This window comes from Heterodontus francisci, chromosome 42 (genome assembly GCF_036365525.1).
Source record: "Heterodontus francisci isolate sHetFra1 chromosome 42, sHetFra1.hap1, whole genome shotgun sequence".
In the NCBI taxonomy this organism is placed as follows: domain Eukaryota; kingdom Metazoa; phylum Chordata; class Chondrichthyes; order Heterodontiformes; family Heterodontidae; genus Heterodontus; species Heterodontus francisci.
The window spans coordinates 23,018,152-23,036,481 of NC_090412.1; the positions used below are offsets into that span (position 1 = coordinate 23,018,152).

An 18,330-nucleotide genomic window follows, 5' to 3' on the forward strand; every position below is an offset into this window, starting at 1 on the left:
CTGATAGTAATATCTTTGAGTCAAGGATATGTGAGCAGCACAGAGGGTTCAGGGGGCTTGGGGTAAAAGAGTGAAGGAGATCCTGAAAATAAGGACAAAAGTCATTTAAAAATAGGATTAAGCAACCAATATTAGTCAACTTTTATAAAAAGTTAGATTTACACATCAACAAAACTCTAACAGCAAGTTCAGGGCAAATTCGGAAAATGATTTTCATTGACACATGCAACCAGAAGCATGCCCTCTTTAGCCTCTATTCAGACTGTAACAGCAATTTCACACAGCCTCCACAAGCCAAAAGCACAAGAGCAGACGGAAGCCCCTTGACTCATATTCTGCTCTTTCACCCCACCCAGAGTTAGATGGAGCCTTGTTGCAGCCATTTTCTGAACAATTCCCCATTAGTCTCTTAAAGAGCTGGATAATTCTGATTAGCAACAGGAGTGCGAGTCACAAAGCACAAGTACAAACCCATGAATGCTTTGTTGCAGAGCAATTCTCCCGAGCAGTTAAGACCAACGAAACATCACGTCAACAAGGAGAACTGGTCAAACACGAATCGTGTAAGATTAGACAGGCAATGAGCTGTTTTGCTCTGACTCTCTCTTGCAGGATAGGGAGAGGCTTTGCAGGATCTCGGTCAGGAGAGAATCCATGAGGGTAAATGACCAACATCCTGCATTAGGTATGGACTTGATGAGACAAATGAACGTCTTTCATTCCTTACTCATTGTGATTTCCGTACCGTGATTGGGGTGAACAGGTAGTGAGCAATGCCTCATTGAGCTGAATATGAAAATGCTGTGCCGAAGACATTCCGTACAACATGACTGCTGTCTACCTATCCAGAAATAATGGCTTTTAAAAGGATCAAGCGGGAAGGCAAAGAGAATCCTTTATCATTCTCAAGGGCAGCGATGCTTGTCCTGGTGAATGGAACTCATTTATGCATCCTAGTTTCAGTGTCAAGCAAAGCCAAAGCAGGGCGAGTCTATTAGATGCAGAGCAAAGAACCCCCTCCCACCCCAACTCTGTCCAAACTGTGTCCATCAGCCCCAATCAATATAGATCACCCCTTACTGAATATTCTGTTTCTCCAGATGGCCAGTTAGTGCCAGCTTTGCCCCAACTCATTTCATTTCAGGCTCTTACAGCTAGCAGAAATGAAATTTCTAGTCTGGTTTGGATTTGATCTCTGGGCTGAAGAGTGAGCATTTAACCCTCTCTGGCACCCAGTTCCCATTCTAGACATGTAGCAGAATATGACTATGCAAAGAATCACACTTTCCCTTCAGAAAGCCTCAATAATATAACATAAAACCATAATGTTGGCCTAACTTGCAGAGTTTGGCCAGACCATCTAATCCCCACTGGCAGAGCAGATCAAACACTGTAATTTTGGGCCAGTTACTCTAAATCTGTTTTAAATAGCTCCAGCTTTGTTCAATGCTCAGACTTTCTGAAAGGAACTCACTCAACCGTGCAGGATCCTCGACTCTCGCCTTCCCCTATTTCATTTTTCTGGGGATGATTAATATTCAGCAGGATTCAATTCACGATCGGTGCTCCATTACCAGAAGAGTCAGTCAGTCAGCCAGCCTGCAGGAGGCAGTGCGTTGGGAGAAAATCCATGCCGAGCATCACTTTGCTCGGTAGACCTTTGGTAGGAGGCTGATGTTGAAGGTCCTTCCCATCTACAGCAGCTGGATTCACTGAGGAGGTAACATGTTATAGCAGCTGAAGGCACACATCCCATACAGTAATCTCCAGGAGACAGCTTCTTCTGTTCCATTAAGAAAAGGTCATTGCAAAAACCAGACATTTTTATTTTAGTGTCAACAGTTGAACTTCCACTTTTTGTCAGTCGCTCCAGTTCTTCCCTTCCTTGAAGGAGGTATAACTCCTTTACTCTATACGGTTCCATGGGTGTCAATTGCTCTTGCCTAAGTGCTCCTCATTCACATGCAAGCCTTGATGATAAGTACTAGCAAGCTGTCCAACTCTAAAAGGTATCATAGTCAAGTCAATAGAGAGGGCTAAGCAATCTCACAACCAACAGATCAGATCCAAGCTCTGCAGTCCTGCCACATCCAGTCATGGACGAAAGAGCTGAACTCGAGGGGAGGAGAGAGTGACTACCCTTGACCTCAAGGCAGCCTTTGACCAAGTGTGGCATCAAGGAGCCCAAGCATAATTGGAGTCAATGGGAATCAGGGGAAAAACTGTCCACTGGTTGGAGTCATACCTAGCACAAAGGAAAATGGTGGTGATTGTTGGAGGTCAATCATCTCAGTCCCAGGACGTCACTGCAGGAGTTCCTCAGGTTACTGTCCTAGGCCCAACCATCTTCAGCTGCCTCATCAATGACCTTCCCTCCATCATAATGTCAGAAGTGGGGATGTTCACTGATGATTGCACAATGTTCAGCACTATTTGCAACTTCTCAGATACTGAAGCAGCCCATGTGCAGATGAAGCAAGACCTGGACAATATCCAGGCTTGGGCTGATAAGTGCCAAGTAACATTCGTGCCACACAAGTACTAGGCAATGACCATCTCAAACAAGAGGGAATCTAACCATCTCCCTTTGACATTCAATGGCATTACCATCGCTGAATCCTGCGCTATCAACATCCTGGGTTGTCACCATTGACCAGAAACTGAACTGGACCAGCCACATAAATGCTGTGGCTACAACAGCAGGTGAGAGGCTGGGAATGTTGCAGTGAGTAATTCACCCCCTGTCTCCCCAAAGCCTGTCCACCATCTACAAGGCACAATCCACTTGCCTGGATGGGTGCAGCTCCAACAACACTCAAGAAGCTTGACACCATCCAGGACAAAGCAGCCCACTTGATTGGCACCCCATCTACCACCTTCAACATTCACTCCCTCTACCACCGATGCACAGTGACAGCAGTGTGTACCATCTACAAGATGCACTGCAGCAACGCACCAAGACTCCTTCGACAGCACCTTCCAAACCCACGACCTCTACCAACTAGAAGAACACGGGCAGCAGATGCATGGGAACACCACCACCTGCAAGTTCCCCTCCAAGTCATACACCATCCTGACTTGGAACTATATCGCCATTCCTTCACTGTCGCTGGGTCAAAATCCTGGAACTCCCTTCCTAACAGCACTGTGGGTGTACCTACCCCACACGGACAGCAGCGGTTCAAGAAGGCAGCTCACCACCACCTTCTCGAGCAATTAGGGATGGGCAACAAATTCTGGCCTAGCCAGCGATGCCCACATCCCTCGAATGAATAAAATAAAAAGTCAACTGGTGTCCACACTCATAAGGGTGTCACTATGTCGCCATCAGGTACGAGGAGCCTGGCCTACTGCTCCTCTATTAACACCAGGGAGCTGCACAACACCATTAATGCCCCCATGGGTAGGGTCAGGTGACCGAGCACAGATCAAACTCGGGACATGTGACTCACAGACAGTGACCCCTGCACCATCAACGATTGTAGCAATAGAATTTCTGATCAATTTCCACTGAATGTTAACTGCGTAAGGTGGCAGATTTCAAGATGTTCATTCCCAGTCATATTTATACCATTAATTATTGAAAACACAAATGTCTTAATGGTTGGTTTCTTAAGTTAATTAGCTAATTATTAAAGTTGATTAGGAACCTAGTCTAAGGGTGCCACACTACTCAGTGTTTGGAAAACAGTCCTTTGCTTATGAATAGGCAAGACAACAATATAAATCACATCAAAACATATCTTGTCCCTTCCAAATATAATGAAGCTAGCTGTGTTGCTCTTTAACATGCCTGTGGTCTGTATAAGTGAAGAGGGCAGATTTTTCCATTGTATAACTTGTCTTCTTTTCCATCTTCCTTCTCTGAAATCTTCACTTCAGTTGCTACCCGAACGTATCACTGGGATTGGTGTGACCATCACCTTTCATATGTAAATTCTGCATGAAATGATATTGCCAGCATGCACAGGAGCTCAGCCTGCAGAAGGCATTCTGTTATCCTGATAATGGGCATTATGTAAATAGAGATATGCTCTACACAAGAGGTTCACATCCTTCGAGATATCAAAAGTCAAAAAGAAACGATTACTCCAAGAGGAATTAAGAAAGTGGGAGGGTATTAATTGCAGCACCAACATTAATTAATGCGGCACTGCTCCTACCTTTTGATGAGGGATAACTGGCATGGGGGAGTCCATACGAAGAGTTGCCGTGGGAACTGGGCCTGGGCGTCTTGATCTGAAAGAACAAAGTAGTTTCTTTTAGAATATTTTTAAACTATGAACAGTTCCTCCCGGCATAGCTAGATAGGGTTGAGAATGGCCTCCTTTATAAAGACAACTGTTTGGGTCAGAGTCTGGCTCCAATTTTCCCTCTCTTCCCATGAGGAAATGCCTGGAATTTGTCCCGTGGTGGCAGGATCAAAATCCATTTTATACTGAAAACAATGGATAGACTCACAATGCAAACAGTACTGCACATGTAGTGACCAAGTAATTGAAACGGAGGAATATCTAACGTTATGTGACAACCCACAGGTGAATGCAAAGGATGAACATTTTGTGAGGGCTTTGGACACCACCCCATACCTCAGGTGAGAAGAAATTCATCCCCAAACTGCAGCCCCACCGTCCCCACCCCACCACCAAAAAAAATAGTCCGAGCAGCATCTCAGCTTCCTCACCCCCCGCCACTGCACAGTATTTCAGCTCTCCAAGCCCTCACCTCACTGATCAAATTAGCAGCACATCAGCCCATGGCCCACAAAGCAGAATTCTACCCCCCCCCCCAAATAAGCATGTTTGTGGCCCCCATAATTTGCACCCCTACTGTGCAAGATCTCAGGCCTCAAGCCCTTTTCATCACTGATCAAGATTTCAACCTATTTCCCCCACCAATCCTGTACTCCTCCCCTTCGCTGCATTTCCAGTGCTAACCTACAAACTGGTTGGTAATTATTCCTTCCTCGCTCCCCCTTCACAGCCTACCCCACCCCACCCATTCCCTTTTAACAGTAACCTCCCCCTCTGATAGCTGGCTGTACCAAGCCCCAATCACCCTACCCTGCAGATTTAACTCCCTCTCCTTCCACCTCCAGTGTCTTCCCCCCCTCCCCTGCCTTTACCCTCCTGTCTTTCTTCATCTCCTACTCTGCCATATTGATTCAATTATCCTTCACCCTCCAACCTGGCTTCACCTGAACAATACATAATGGTCTTGACTAATCAGGAGATCAACTAACTCATAGACAATCTCAAGGCCGGAAGAGACCAAAGGCCCATCAATCCACGTTGCCGCTGAACTCGCAGCTTAATCAACAGTGTGCATCTCTTCAGGACACTGCTTTCTACTTTAGAGATTTAAACCACTTGTGCTATGACCTACCTTAGGAACATAGGAACAGGAGTAGGCCGTTCAGCCCATCGAGCCTGCCCCACCATTCAATACTATCATGGCTGATCATCCACTTCAATGCCTTTTTTCCCCACACTATCCTCATATCCCCTTAAGTCATTGTTATTTAGAAATCTGTCAATCTCTGCTTTAAACATACTCAATGACTGAGCTTCCACAGCCCTCTGGGGTAGAGAATTCCAAAGATTCACAACCCTCTGAGTAAAGACATTTCTCCTCATCTCTGTACTAAGTGGCTTCCCCCTTATTTTGAAATCGTGTCCCCTGGTTCGAGACTCCCCAACCAGGGGAAACATCTTAGTGATCTAATTCCGAAAACTGATTTGCACTGTCAGTGATGTTCCTTTATTTTCTGCCTGTATCAACCTTTTCACTCTCTATTTTTGTCTCTAATTGTCCTGGCTATAGTGGAATCGAGACTGGGATGACAGCACGAGAGAAGATAAGTGGAGCAGAAATCAAGAAAGGCATTGAGTCACTTGTCAAATATAGCTTTAACCCATTCCCCAAGCGGCCATCTTGGCTGCTTTAGGTAAGTCTGTGATTCCCGTCTCAACAAGGAAGCCATAGTACTGAACCCTAAAAGAATATTTGGCGTTAAAACCTGAAAATGGGCTTCAGTCTGATCAGGCATTCCCTGGAGTTGGAACCTGGGGGCAGACCTTTACAGAATGAGCAGCAGATGTTACCAGTAGTGCTGCTGTTGGGATACAACAGACTGAGATGATAGTTCCTTCTCTTATTCCCATCTCAACAAGGAAGCCATATTCAGAGAACATTGGCCAGAGATACAATCAGAGCATGTAATCTGATTCTCTGACCCAGAATCCAGTGTAAGTAGCTGCCCGCTGGGAGTGTACGATCACAGAACTACCCTTTAGCTCTTTGGAATGGTGTTGTGGAAGAAGAAATTGCCATTTCTTCCTATTAGTTTGGATTAACAGAAAACAAAAATGGCTTATAAGATGGAGCAAAGTGGGTGAGGGTTTTTTTTTTAATAAGAGAAGGAACTATCATCTCAGTCTGTTGTATCCCAACAGCAGCACTACTGGTAACATCTGCTGCTCATTCTGTAAAGGTCTGCCCCCAGGTTCCAACTCCAGGGAATGCCTGATCAGACTGAAGCCCATTTTCAGGTTTTAACGCCAAATATTCTTTTAGGGTTCAGTACTATTGGCCGATCCCGCGAGTGGGCCTCATATTCCTTACAGCAGAGTGCTCCTTTACTTGTCCAACATCTAGGCAAATGTAGCGAGCCCCTGTGGTCAAACAGAGAACCCTTGAACTGTACTCCAGCTTAGCTGAAATAAATCAAATGACAGCAGGCAAGTAAACATACCAAACAGTTCCAAAGCAACCAAGTGTATTTAACATTAAGCAGGTAAATGAAGAGTATCCAATATGAGAACATTTACAGGAAATACAGACTTCGCAATCCTTGAAATGTCACAACAAACACTTCCAAACTAAGCTTAAACGTAAAATCCCTGCATACATAGAATTTACAGCTCAGAAACAAGCCATTCGGCTCAACTAGTCTGTACTTCATAACAATCTCCTCCTACTTTGTCATCTGACCCCATCAGCATATCCTTCCATTTCTTTCTCCCTTATGTACTTAACTAGCTTCTCCTTAAATGCTTCTGTGCGCTTCGCCCCAACTATTAATGGTAGCATGTTCCACATTCCAACACTGAATAAAGAAACCAAGTCGCATACTTCTTACACAGAACAACCCCATTGTGGACCCTCTGATCAGCTCATTAACTCTGCTGGCTTCACGCTGACTGGTAAACTGAGCACACAGTCCTGCAATTGGAGATGCCTGACCACAGAGTTCTCCATCAGTGAGACTACAATGAATCATTTGCCCTGTGCCCCCCGCTACCTGACCCACGTCTTAACTGTCAAATCAAATCCACTACTCCAAAAAAAAAGACATCAATCCCAACAGATGTTTTCACTTAAAATGGGATGACTTAGTTCTTTGATCTGAGCTAAATACTAGGCACAATTGATTAGATTGCCTCCTTCCAAGTACAATGGCAACCATCAAATCACATGGTACAGACTAAAGCCTTCCTGAAATATGCATGACGAGCTGTGCGCCAAAATGTGAAAATTAGCCAGACTGTAATACACATTTACGAAAGTTTCAGTAGCAGCAAGTGGAGACACTGCAGTTAGTTTCGGAGGGATTCACTGTAGCAGTTCTGGATGACAGACTACCTTATTCAAAGCATATCCCATTTTCAGATATCCCTCTCCACTCCCTACACAGTTTGGGACTTGCGGTGTGAACATGGAGAAGATGAACTCACAGCTCGTGACTCCACTGGGAACATGAGTGCTTTTTCATGGAGTAGAGGCACAGGAGACCATCAAACTGATTGAAGGAAGTTGACAGTGAGAGGACAACATTAGGAAAGGGCTGGACCACCATCTCAGTACACTGAAACATCCATATGGAGCTCAGCGGTGAGAAATGCAATGGTACTAGCCTGGACAACCCAACAGATCGATCACCTACTCTCAATCTTAGCAAATTGGCATAAAGAAACAAAATATTACATTTTAATATTCATTCTTGGGACATGGACATTTTTGGCAAGGCTGCCATTTATTGCCCATTCCTAGTTGCCCTGAGATAATGGTAGTGGGCCTTCTTCTTGAATGAGTGCAGAGGGCAGTAAAGAAGCAAAACATGTTTGTGTGGGGCCGAAATCAGGCTGAGTAAGGATGGTACGTTTACTCCCTGAAATGACCAGTACACTAACATTGCGTTATAAATACCCTTCTCGAGTTATTCTTAATTCATCACCTCAAACTGCTTTGCTTATACCTCACACCATGAGCCCAACCAGTCTGTTTTTGCACATGCTAATGGGCATCGACCTGCCCTCAGGCCTGAAGGGTATGAGGGCCCCAAATGCGACAAAAATATCCAATGGCCGTTGCCCCATCGTTCAGCCCAGCGATCTATCTGTCGCAGGGAGTGGAGATTAGAAGCTTCGTACAAAACCTTCACTGCGAACATATACACTAAGGGAATCAAGCGATATGGGAATGGGGTGGGAAAGAGAAGTTGATATAGAAGATCAGCCATAATCAGATTGGCTTAAGGAGCCACAAGACCTACTCCTGCTCCTATTTCTTAATGTTCCTTGCGTAAGACTGTATCCGACGATAACCATGTGTCACCAAGATCAAAGCCCTCAAAAGATGCAGCATACTCACTGCACTTTGAGGCCTGCAGTCAAGGTCTAGTGTCCTGGAAGGAGAAGATTGACACATCTGTCTCACAGGATACACTGTCTCAAGATGGAAGATAATTAATGTTGGGTGGGGTGGCAAAACAATGGGTAAAAAAAAAAGAGCCAAATCTAAAAACTGAGCGAAGAACAAACTGAAAACATTTCTCAGATATAGTGACACTCATCCCTTTTCCAAAACAGTTACTTTCCCCCAGGATTTAGAATGTTTCCACATGCTTGAACTTGCCTCAGTTTATTATAACTGACAATGTACATTGGCCATGATGGATATAATGGATAAAACCCAGCAAAACCTGAAGTGCACACAGGATCAATTAATCTGGCAGCCAACGGCTTGACACAAGCTGATGCCCAAATTCCACAGGGATCTTACAATTCAATTACAAACATGTCCTTATAAGGGAAGGAAGGAGCGAGAAAGAAAGCGAGAGAAAGGGAAAGAGAAAAAGGAAAAATGAACGACGGCAAGTGCGGACTCCAAAGGCCTCGCCTCTCGTATTGAGCTTATTTTATCAGATGCATAGCAGAACTTCTGAAGGATTTGAAACAGTTTCAGTTTGAGAGAAATCAAGAACTTCTTTCTATCCTGTCAGCTTAGCTCAGTCGATAGCAGCCTTGTCTCGGAGTCAGAGGTTGTGGGTTCACCAGCTCGGAAGCTGGAGTACATGATCTGGCCTGACAGGATTGATAGGCCATCCAATAATACAGCACTTACATTTTGATCTTGGCTCGTCATCCGCTTGCCACCTGTGCTGAACCAGATGTGTCCTCAGTCAGACACCGATTTGATAAGAGCTCAAACAGACAGGATTGTGGTAACCGGCAAGTACGCTGGCCATTCCCATGGGACAGTCAGTCAGTCAGTCATTGAAGCTCGGACCCTGAAGGAAGGCAGTCCGTCCAGCGGGAGACAAAAGGAAAGCAAAGTGCACCGAACAAAGCCCGAAGCATAGTGGTATAAGGGTTGACAATGGAATTCAGTTACTACATGTTGTTTTCAGTAGACAAACCGAGGCAGTCGTACAGTCCAAAGCAAACTACAAGAGTGAGTCTCTCAGATGTCAGTGGGCAATGTTATACACTAAAATAAAAGCAAAATACTGCAGATGCTGGAAATCTGAAATAAAAACAAGAAATGCCGGACATTCTCAGCAGGTCTGGCAGCAGCTGTGGAGAGAGAAGCAGAGTTAACGTTTCAGCTCAGTGGCCCTTCATCAGAACTGCAACGTTTTACAGTTTGCCCACTGCCAACTGGTAGGCACAGGTCAGTGTCCCAGAGATTGGGACACTCCCTTCAGCCATGATCTCACTGAATGGCAGAACAGGTTCAAGAGGGCTGAACAGCCTCCTCCTGTTCCTATGCTCCTGAAACTGTAGCCAAAGTGATCACATTGGCTAATGCTTCAGAAGGGGACCAAAATTCAGAAAGGGACTATTACTTAAATGAAAAAAACAACATGCAAAAAAATGAAAGATTTGGATAACCTCATCGACTATTGTAGCTACTGCAACTGAATAAAGAAACTCAGATGTTGGGATGTATTAAAATATCACGAATGAGCCCACATACTGAGGTAATGCCACCACTTTATACAGCACTGGTGTGAATACTGTGTACAGTTCTGGTCACCACAGTACAAAAAGGAGCTACTGGAGAGATCGAAAGGTGGGCACCCACAATGATTGAGGGGATAGAGGGACTGGATAATGAGAAGCTACTATGGAAATTGGCCATAATCTCACTGGATAAGGGAAGGTTGAGAAGTGATCTGATTGCTGTTATTAGGGACTAAATAATGTAAAACATGACAAGCTGTTTCACTCTGGCCAGAACAACAGAACCAAAGGAACTGGCCTGTGGTTAAAATGGGGTCGGGCAGTAAATTCAAAACGATTCTGCTGACTGATTAGTCAACAACTCCATTACTGTTGTGTTATACAAGTACCAGGACGGTAGAAGGTGAATTAGATAGACCTTGTCTAACAATTCCGATAAACAACGACAGAGAAAGGAATCTGAAGTGAGAAATGAACGACAGACTGAATTAAAAGAAGCCTCGTGCAGGAGTAAAATAAATAGTTGCAACCATGCTAACGGGTCACAAAACATTGGAAATGGTTAAAACTAGATTTTCAATTGTTTTTAGGAGCTGGTGGATAGGATTAAAAAGAGGAAATGATCAATTTTCCTATCTGTTCTTCAGGAAGATGCATTTATAATGTCAGCACTGAGCAATGAGAAGCTGGTACTGGATGCAATTTGGACAAAATAGAGGTTTTCTGTCTGTCTTTTCAATGTTTTGATCATGCAGAGATTGGATGGAATAGCCACCCTTCACTGAATTTCAAAATAGGAGATAGTTTGTGAGAAAGTGTTCTTCAGGATCAATTAAGATAAAGACACTTTCATGGTTGCTGAACACAAACAAAACACCAAGTCAATTCCAGTCAGCAGCGGCCGTCAAAACAAGCAGCCTTCATATCTCAGGAAGCTTGCCATTAAAAGCCATTAACATTGCATCTTCCAGGGCGTGAAGATAAAATGGCTTCACATAAAAGAAGTTCCACGAGATAAATCTCCATTCTGGTTGATAGCTTTTATTTCTGGCAAAGACGTCCAGTCACCATTAAAGACACGTGATTCATTTACTTCAACATTTCATCTCCACCGATTATGGATGCACCATTTAATTTGTTCCATGGGATTGTTACAAGGGAACTGTAAAAGATTCCACTTTCTGAAAAGGGTATTTAACTCCTTGTGGGTGGTTACTAATTTTCCATTGTGCTGCTTTTTTTTTAAATATATTTGATCTAAGGACAGATGCAATACTGGCGAGGCAATATATTACAGGCAGACTTAAAAATTACCATGCCACTGGTTTACCAGACTCACTCCATAGACTTGAGTACCCAATCCAGGCAAACACTCCCTGCATGGGACTGAGGGAATGTTGCACTGTCAGAGGTGCAACCTTTTAGATGAGATGTTAGGTAGACATAAAAGATCCCACCGCACTATTTCAAAGAAAGCAGAGGACAAACATAGAAACACAGAAAATAAGAGCAGGAGTAGGTCATTCAGCCCTTCGAGCCTGCTCCGCCATTCATTATGATCATGGCGGATCATCCAACTCAGTGACCTGTTCCCGCTTTCACCCCATACCCTTTGATCCCTTCAGACCCAAGAGCTATATCTAACTCCTTCTTGAAAACATACGATGTTTTGGCCTCAACTGCTTTCTGTGGTAGCGAATTCCACAGGCTCACCACTCTCTGGGTGAAGAAATTTCTCCTCGTCTCAGTCCTAAATGGTTTACCCCGTATCCTTAGACGATGACCCCTGGTTCTGGACTCCCCCACCATCGGGAACATCCTTCCTGCATCTACCCTGTCAAGTCCTGTTAGAATTTTATAGGTTTCTATGAGATCCCCCTTCACTCTTCTGAACTCCAGCGAATATAATCCTAACCGACTCAATCTCTCCTCATACGTCAGCCCTGCGATCCCAGGAATCAGTCTGGTAAACCTTCGCTGCACTCCCTCTATAGCAAGAACATCCTTCCTCAGATAAGGAGATCAAAACTGCACACAATATTCCAGGTGTGGCCTCACCAAGGCCCTGTATAATTGCAGCAAGACATCCCTGCTCCTGTACTCGAAACCTTTCGCTATGAAGGCCAACATACCATTTGCCTTTTTTACCGCCTGTTGGACCTGCATGCTTACCTTCAGCGACAGGTGTACAAGAACACTTAGGTCTCGCTGCATATTCCCCTCTCTCAGTTTATAGCCGTTCAGATAATAATCTGCCTTCCTGTTTTTGCTACCAACGTGGATAACCTCACATTTATCCACATTATACTGCATCTGCCATGCATTAGCCCACTCACTTAACTTGTCCAAATCACCCTGAAGCCTCTCTGCATCCTCCTCACAACTCACCCTCCCACCCAGTTTTGTGTCATCTGCAAATTTGGAGATATTACATTTAGTTCCCTCATTTAAATCATTAATGTATATTGTGAATAGCTGGGGTCCTAGCACTAATCCCTGCGGTACCCCACTAGTCACTGCCCGCCATTCGGAAAAAGACCTATTTATCCCTACTCTATTTATTTAGAGATACAGCACTGAAACAGGCCCTTCGGCCCACCAAGTCTGTGCCAACCAACAACCACCTATTTATACTAATCCTGCATTAACCCCATATTCTCTACCACATCCCCACCATTCTCCTACCACCTACCTATACTAGGGGCAATTTACAATGGCCAATTTATCCATCAACCTGCAAGTCTTTGGCTGTGGGAGGAAATCCACGCAGACACAGGGAGAACTTGCAAACTCCGCACAGGCGGTACCCAGAATTGAACCCGGGTCACTGGAGCTGTGAGGCTGCGGTGCTAACTACTGCGCCACTGTGCCACCCTGTTTCCTGTCTGCCAACCTATTTTCTATCCATCGCAATACACTACCTCCCAATCCCATGCGCTTTAATTTTACACGCTAATCTCGTGTGGGACTTTGTCGAAAGCCTTCTGAAAGTCCAAATAAACCACATCCACTGGGTCCCCCTCATCAAGTCTACTAGTTACATCCTCGAAGAATTCCAGTAGATTTGTCAAGCATGATTTCCCTTTCGTAAATCCATGCTGACTCTGCCCGATTCTACCACTGTTCTCTGCTATAAAATCTTCGATAATGGACTCTAGAATTTTCCCCACTACTGACGTCAGGCTGACTAGTCTAAAATTCCCTGCTTTCTCTCTACCTCCCTTATTAAATAGTGGGGTTACATTAGCTACCCTCCAATCTGTAGGAACTGTTCCAGAGTCTATAGAATCTTGGAAGATGACCACCAATGGGTCCATTATTTCTAGGGCCACTTCCTTAAGAACTCTGGGATGCAGACCATCAGGCCCTGGGGATTTATCGGCCTTCAATCCCATCAATTTCCCCAACACCATTTCTCTACTAATACTGATTTCCTTCAGTTCCTCCCTCTCTCTCACTAAGCCCTGTGTTCCCCAGCATTTCTGGTATGATATTTGTGTCTTCCTTTGTGAAGACAGAACCAAAGTATGTATTTAGTTGGTCAGCCATTTCTTTGTTCCCCATAATAAATACCCCTGTTTCTGACTGTAAGGGACCTACATTTGTCTTCACCAATCTTTTTCTCTTCACATACCCAAAGAAATTTTTACAGTCAGTTTTTATGTTCCCCGCAAGCTTACTCTCGTACTCTATTTTCCCCTTCTTAATCAATCCCTTGGTCCTCCTTTGCTGAATTCTAAACTGCTCCCAATCCTCAGGCCTGTTGTTTTTTCTGGCAAATCTATATGCCTCTTCCTTGGATCGAATGCTATCTCTAATTTCCCTTGTAAGCCATGGTTTGGCTACCTTTCCCGTTTTACTTTTGCGCCAGACAGGAATAAACAATTGTTGCAGTTCATCCATGCGCTCTTTAAATGTTTGCCATTGCCTATCCACCGTCATCCCTTTAAGTAACATTTCCCAATCCGTCATAGCCAACCCGCGCCTCATACCTTCGTAGTTTCCTTTAAGAAGATTCAGGACCTTAGTCTCAGAATCAACTACGTCACTCTCCATCTTGATGAAGAATTCTATAATATTATGGTCGCTCATCCCCAAGGGTCTCGCACCACTAGATTGTCAATTATTCCTCTCTCATTACACAATACCCAGTGTAGGATGGCCTGTTCTCTGGTTGGTTCCTCAACGTATTGGTCCAGAAAACCATCCCGTATACACTCCAAGGATTCCTCCTCTACGGTATTGTGACTAATTTGATTTGCCCAATCTATATGCAGATTAAAATCACCCATAATTACAGATGTTCCTTTATTGCATGCATCTCTAATTTCTTGTTTAATGCCATTCCCAACATCACCACTACAGTTTGGAGGTCTATATACAACCCCACTAACGTTTTTTGTCCCTTAGTGTTTCTCAGCTTTACCCATACAGATTCCACATCGTCACAGCTAATATCTTTCCTCACTATTGCATTAATTTCCTCTTTAACCAGCAATGTAACTCCACCGCCTTTTGCTTTTTGTCTGTCCTTCCTAAATATTGAATACCCCTGGATGTTCATTTCCCATCCCTGGTCACCTTGCACCCATGTCTCCGTAATCCCGACTATATCATACCCGTTTACATCTATTTGCGCGATTAATTCATCCACTTTATTGCGAATGCTCCGCGCGTTAAGGCACAAAACCTTAAGGCTTGTCTTTTTAACATTACTTGTCCCCTTCCCACTATTTTTCACTGTGGCCCTGTTTGATTCTGGCCCTTGATTTCTCTGCCTATCACTTTTCTTATTCCCCTTACTGTCTTTTGTTCTTGTCTTTGATCCCCCCCTCCTCTGACTCCTTGAAAAGGTTCCCATCCTCCTGCCATTTTAGTTTGAACCCTTCCCAACCACTCTAGCAAATACTCCCCCTAGGACATCAGTCCCGGTCCTGCCCAGGTGTAACCCATCCAGTTTGTACCGGTCCCACCTCCCCGGAATCTAAAACCCTCCCCCTCACACCATCTCTTCAGCCACCTATTCATCCGATATATCCTGCTATTTCTACTCTGACTAGCACATGGCACTGTTAGTAATCCTGAGATCACTACCTTTGAGGTCTTACCTCAATGACAAATAGTCGTTTGGTAGTACAGAACTTGAGTATTGCTGAAAGTAGAGCTTACTTGCCAACCAATCAGCACTCTCTTCTCATACAGTATAAAGTTGTTTTCCCTTACATTGGCATTCTTGCAGATTGTCCTGATGAGTGCAAGCCGAAAAGCTTCGACAATATGTCTCTATTTTCAGCAATACTAACGCAGAGGAGTTCTCCCCGTTATTCTGACCAATATTATCACACTGCTGTTTGAGAGAGCTTGCAGTGCACAAATTGGCTGTTCAGTTTCCTACATTGCAACAGTAATTACACTTCAGAGGCTGTACAGTGCTTTTGGGCATCTTGAGGATGTGAAAGACGCTATATAAATGCAAGCCTTCTATCCTTTCTTTAGTCTGCATCCCAGATACCAGTTGGAAATAATGTACGATACACATTCACAGACACTTTTTAAAGAGTTCAAAGCTGTGCTGGCTCATCATTTGATTTAGACGACACTTAACACTCAAGCTAGAAAATTAGCAAGCGCTGACTAAAATCTTCAAATAAGCTGGCACTACCTTCCCCAACCACCCACACCCCCCAAAAAGAATTACTGAAAGCAGCCCTGTACATAGTAGTACATAAAAACAAGTCGTTACTGAAGGTGCAGTGGGACATAAATTGATCAGTATGTTTGCCCCATGTTTTTGCAGTGAAACCCATAACTACGGGCACCACACACAACTTTGCCCTTCTTCACCCACTGGGTGAAGAATGTACAATAAGCCAGATGGAGTTGGTACCTAACTGAGTTGAAGCCTCACATTCAGATAAGAGCAGCGCTCTGGTATGTGACACCCCATGTACACAAGAGTGCTATTGTTCATTGTAACTTCATTGTCCACCCATCACATCGACTCACGTCCCACTAACAAATCTGTACGTACTTCTGGAGGCTCAAGTTCAGGGAGTAGGTGGCTGACTTGATCTTATTCTGGCAGTCCAAGTGGGTCATGCCCTCTGTGCTGACCCCATCTATGGCCACGATGGTATCGCCCTGGTTGATGTTTGCCTGGGCCGCCTTGCTACCCGGGCTTATCTGAAATGACAAGAAACATCTGTGAATGTGGGCAACTCGAAATTAAAACGACAATGATCGATTAAACAAAACGCACAAACAAACCAATCTGAAAGAAAAATGATCGGCTCATGTTTCAGGTGTAACTCTTCATCACACTGATAGGGACAGCCTGCTCTTGTAGACAAGGACATACTCAAGACGACATATTGGAGAGGGTAACAGAACACAATCACTTGGCAGTCGAGAGCTCACAGTGGCAATGACTTTCCTAAAGAGGCAGCCAATGGGTGGAGCAGTCCAGCAACAGTTAATCGGAAATGGGTTTCGGTTACATCGAACTGAAACGTTCACTTGGTTTCTCTCTTCGCGGATGCTGCCAGACTTGTTGAAAATTTCCTGCACTTTCTGTTTTTTTTTCAGATTTCCAGCATCTGCAGTATTTTGCTTTTTGCCCCAGGAGAATGATCTTGGGCTTTGATCAGTTCAATCTTAGCCAAGGTGCTGCTTCCTATTCTGTAGCTAACTTCAAGAAGAGCGCTCAGCCAGAGATCAAAGATCAGCCAAAGAAACTGGTCACTGAAAGAGCACTAGGCTAAATGTTGCAGATTTTTTTTCAATGTTTAGACATCTTACTCCACCCTCGCAAACAACCCACAGGGAACCCTCTCAGCACACACTATTCATCGGGATGGCACTCGTCGACTGCTCTAGATCCATATTATATGTAGTTTCATGGTGATTAATCAGGAAGGGGGTCCTACTCCTGACTGGAGTTGGGCACCTCCTGCTGGACAGTGCATGTCAGGGGATAGCAGGCTTGACTGTGATGACTGGCACAGTTGAATAGCAAGCCAACACTTCTGATCGCTAGCCAGAGGTCTGTCGACAGCTGTGGAACTGTACACCAGGAGTTCCGGAGTCTTCTGGTGGATGGGGGGGGGAAAAAGAGAAGGGAACACGTCTGGGAAAGCCACACATAAACACCAAGCATTGTGCACCCTCCCTCTGAAGGAGGCTGTATTTACATCGAGCACACAAGCTAAAATGATCAGATATATAATCGCTTGAGAGGATCCAGATCATTTCTAAACATTCACATCCATCACTGCCAGAGCCTTTTATGAAGAAAACTGACCCTAGAGTCTTGTTAAGCGATAAATATATCTGTGATGCTGACTCAGCCAGTGTTCCACAGGCGATACAAGTCAGTGAGAATCTAGAGCTCTTTGCACCTGCTGTACATTCATCAGACAATGGCAGCAGCTGCTGGACCCTTCCCCTTCTGTAGGCGCTCGGCCAGACCTGGAGCAACACAAACATTTTGTGCCATACTAGAGCAGCTGGCTCAAAATTGGTTGAAGGAACATCAACAAAGTAAAAGGGATTCCAACGCTGACAAAGGTCCAGTAAGTTCAGAAGTGCATTATCAGGGAACGGACCACACTATCCCAAGATTTCATGAAATGCTTAAGGAAATTGCAACCATTCTTGGCCAAGTCATGTGCAGTTCTCAATTGGATTCAATCCTGTAACTAACTTTTGGGCATGCATTACTCTTCTATATTTTATATACAGATGCATGTTCTTTGCCACATGTTTTCGTTTGTTACACTGATGGTATTTGGTGTTCAATGCTGGAATGTGAACACCTGTTTCTGGGATGGTAACAATGAACAGGGTTGTCATCATTCCAATTAAAATGCATGGACATTAGACATTGGCCCTGACATTTAAAGGTGAGGGAATGGGAGAACAATGGGGGTACTCAGCACCTCATTAGATGCACTTGGGTCTGCCCTAAACTTGCTGGTCCTCCAGTGCAAAGATCTGTCCATGACTGAGTGTTGTTGATTGGCACATCCCTAGACCAGGACTATGTGCTGAGAGAGGCACTACAGCTTGGGGCAGCCACTGCAAA

At 44.4% G+C, this 18,330-nt stretch overlaps 1 protein-coding gene across 1 annotated transcript in view; it reads right to left on the reverse strand.

Annotated features, from left to right (window-relative positions):
• Positions 1–18,330, reverse strand: part of ldb3a (LIM domain binding 3a) — a 141,059-nt gene that overhangs the window by 81,711 nt on the left and 41,018 nt on the right. Inside the window, exons 2-3 of the mRNA XM_068020366.1 lie at positions 16,279–16,430; positions 4,164–4,239 (exon numbers count right to left, since the gene is read on the reverse strand). Coding sequence (XP_067876467.1) covers positions 4,164–4,239; positions 16,279–16,430 — 228 coding nt within the window. The remainder of the gene's footprint in view (positions 1–4,163; positions 4,240–16,278; positions 16,431–18,330) is intronic.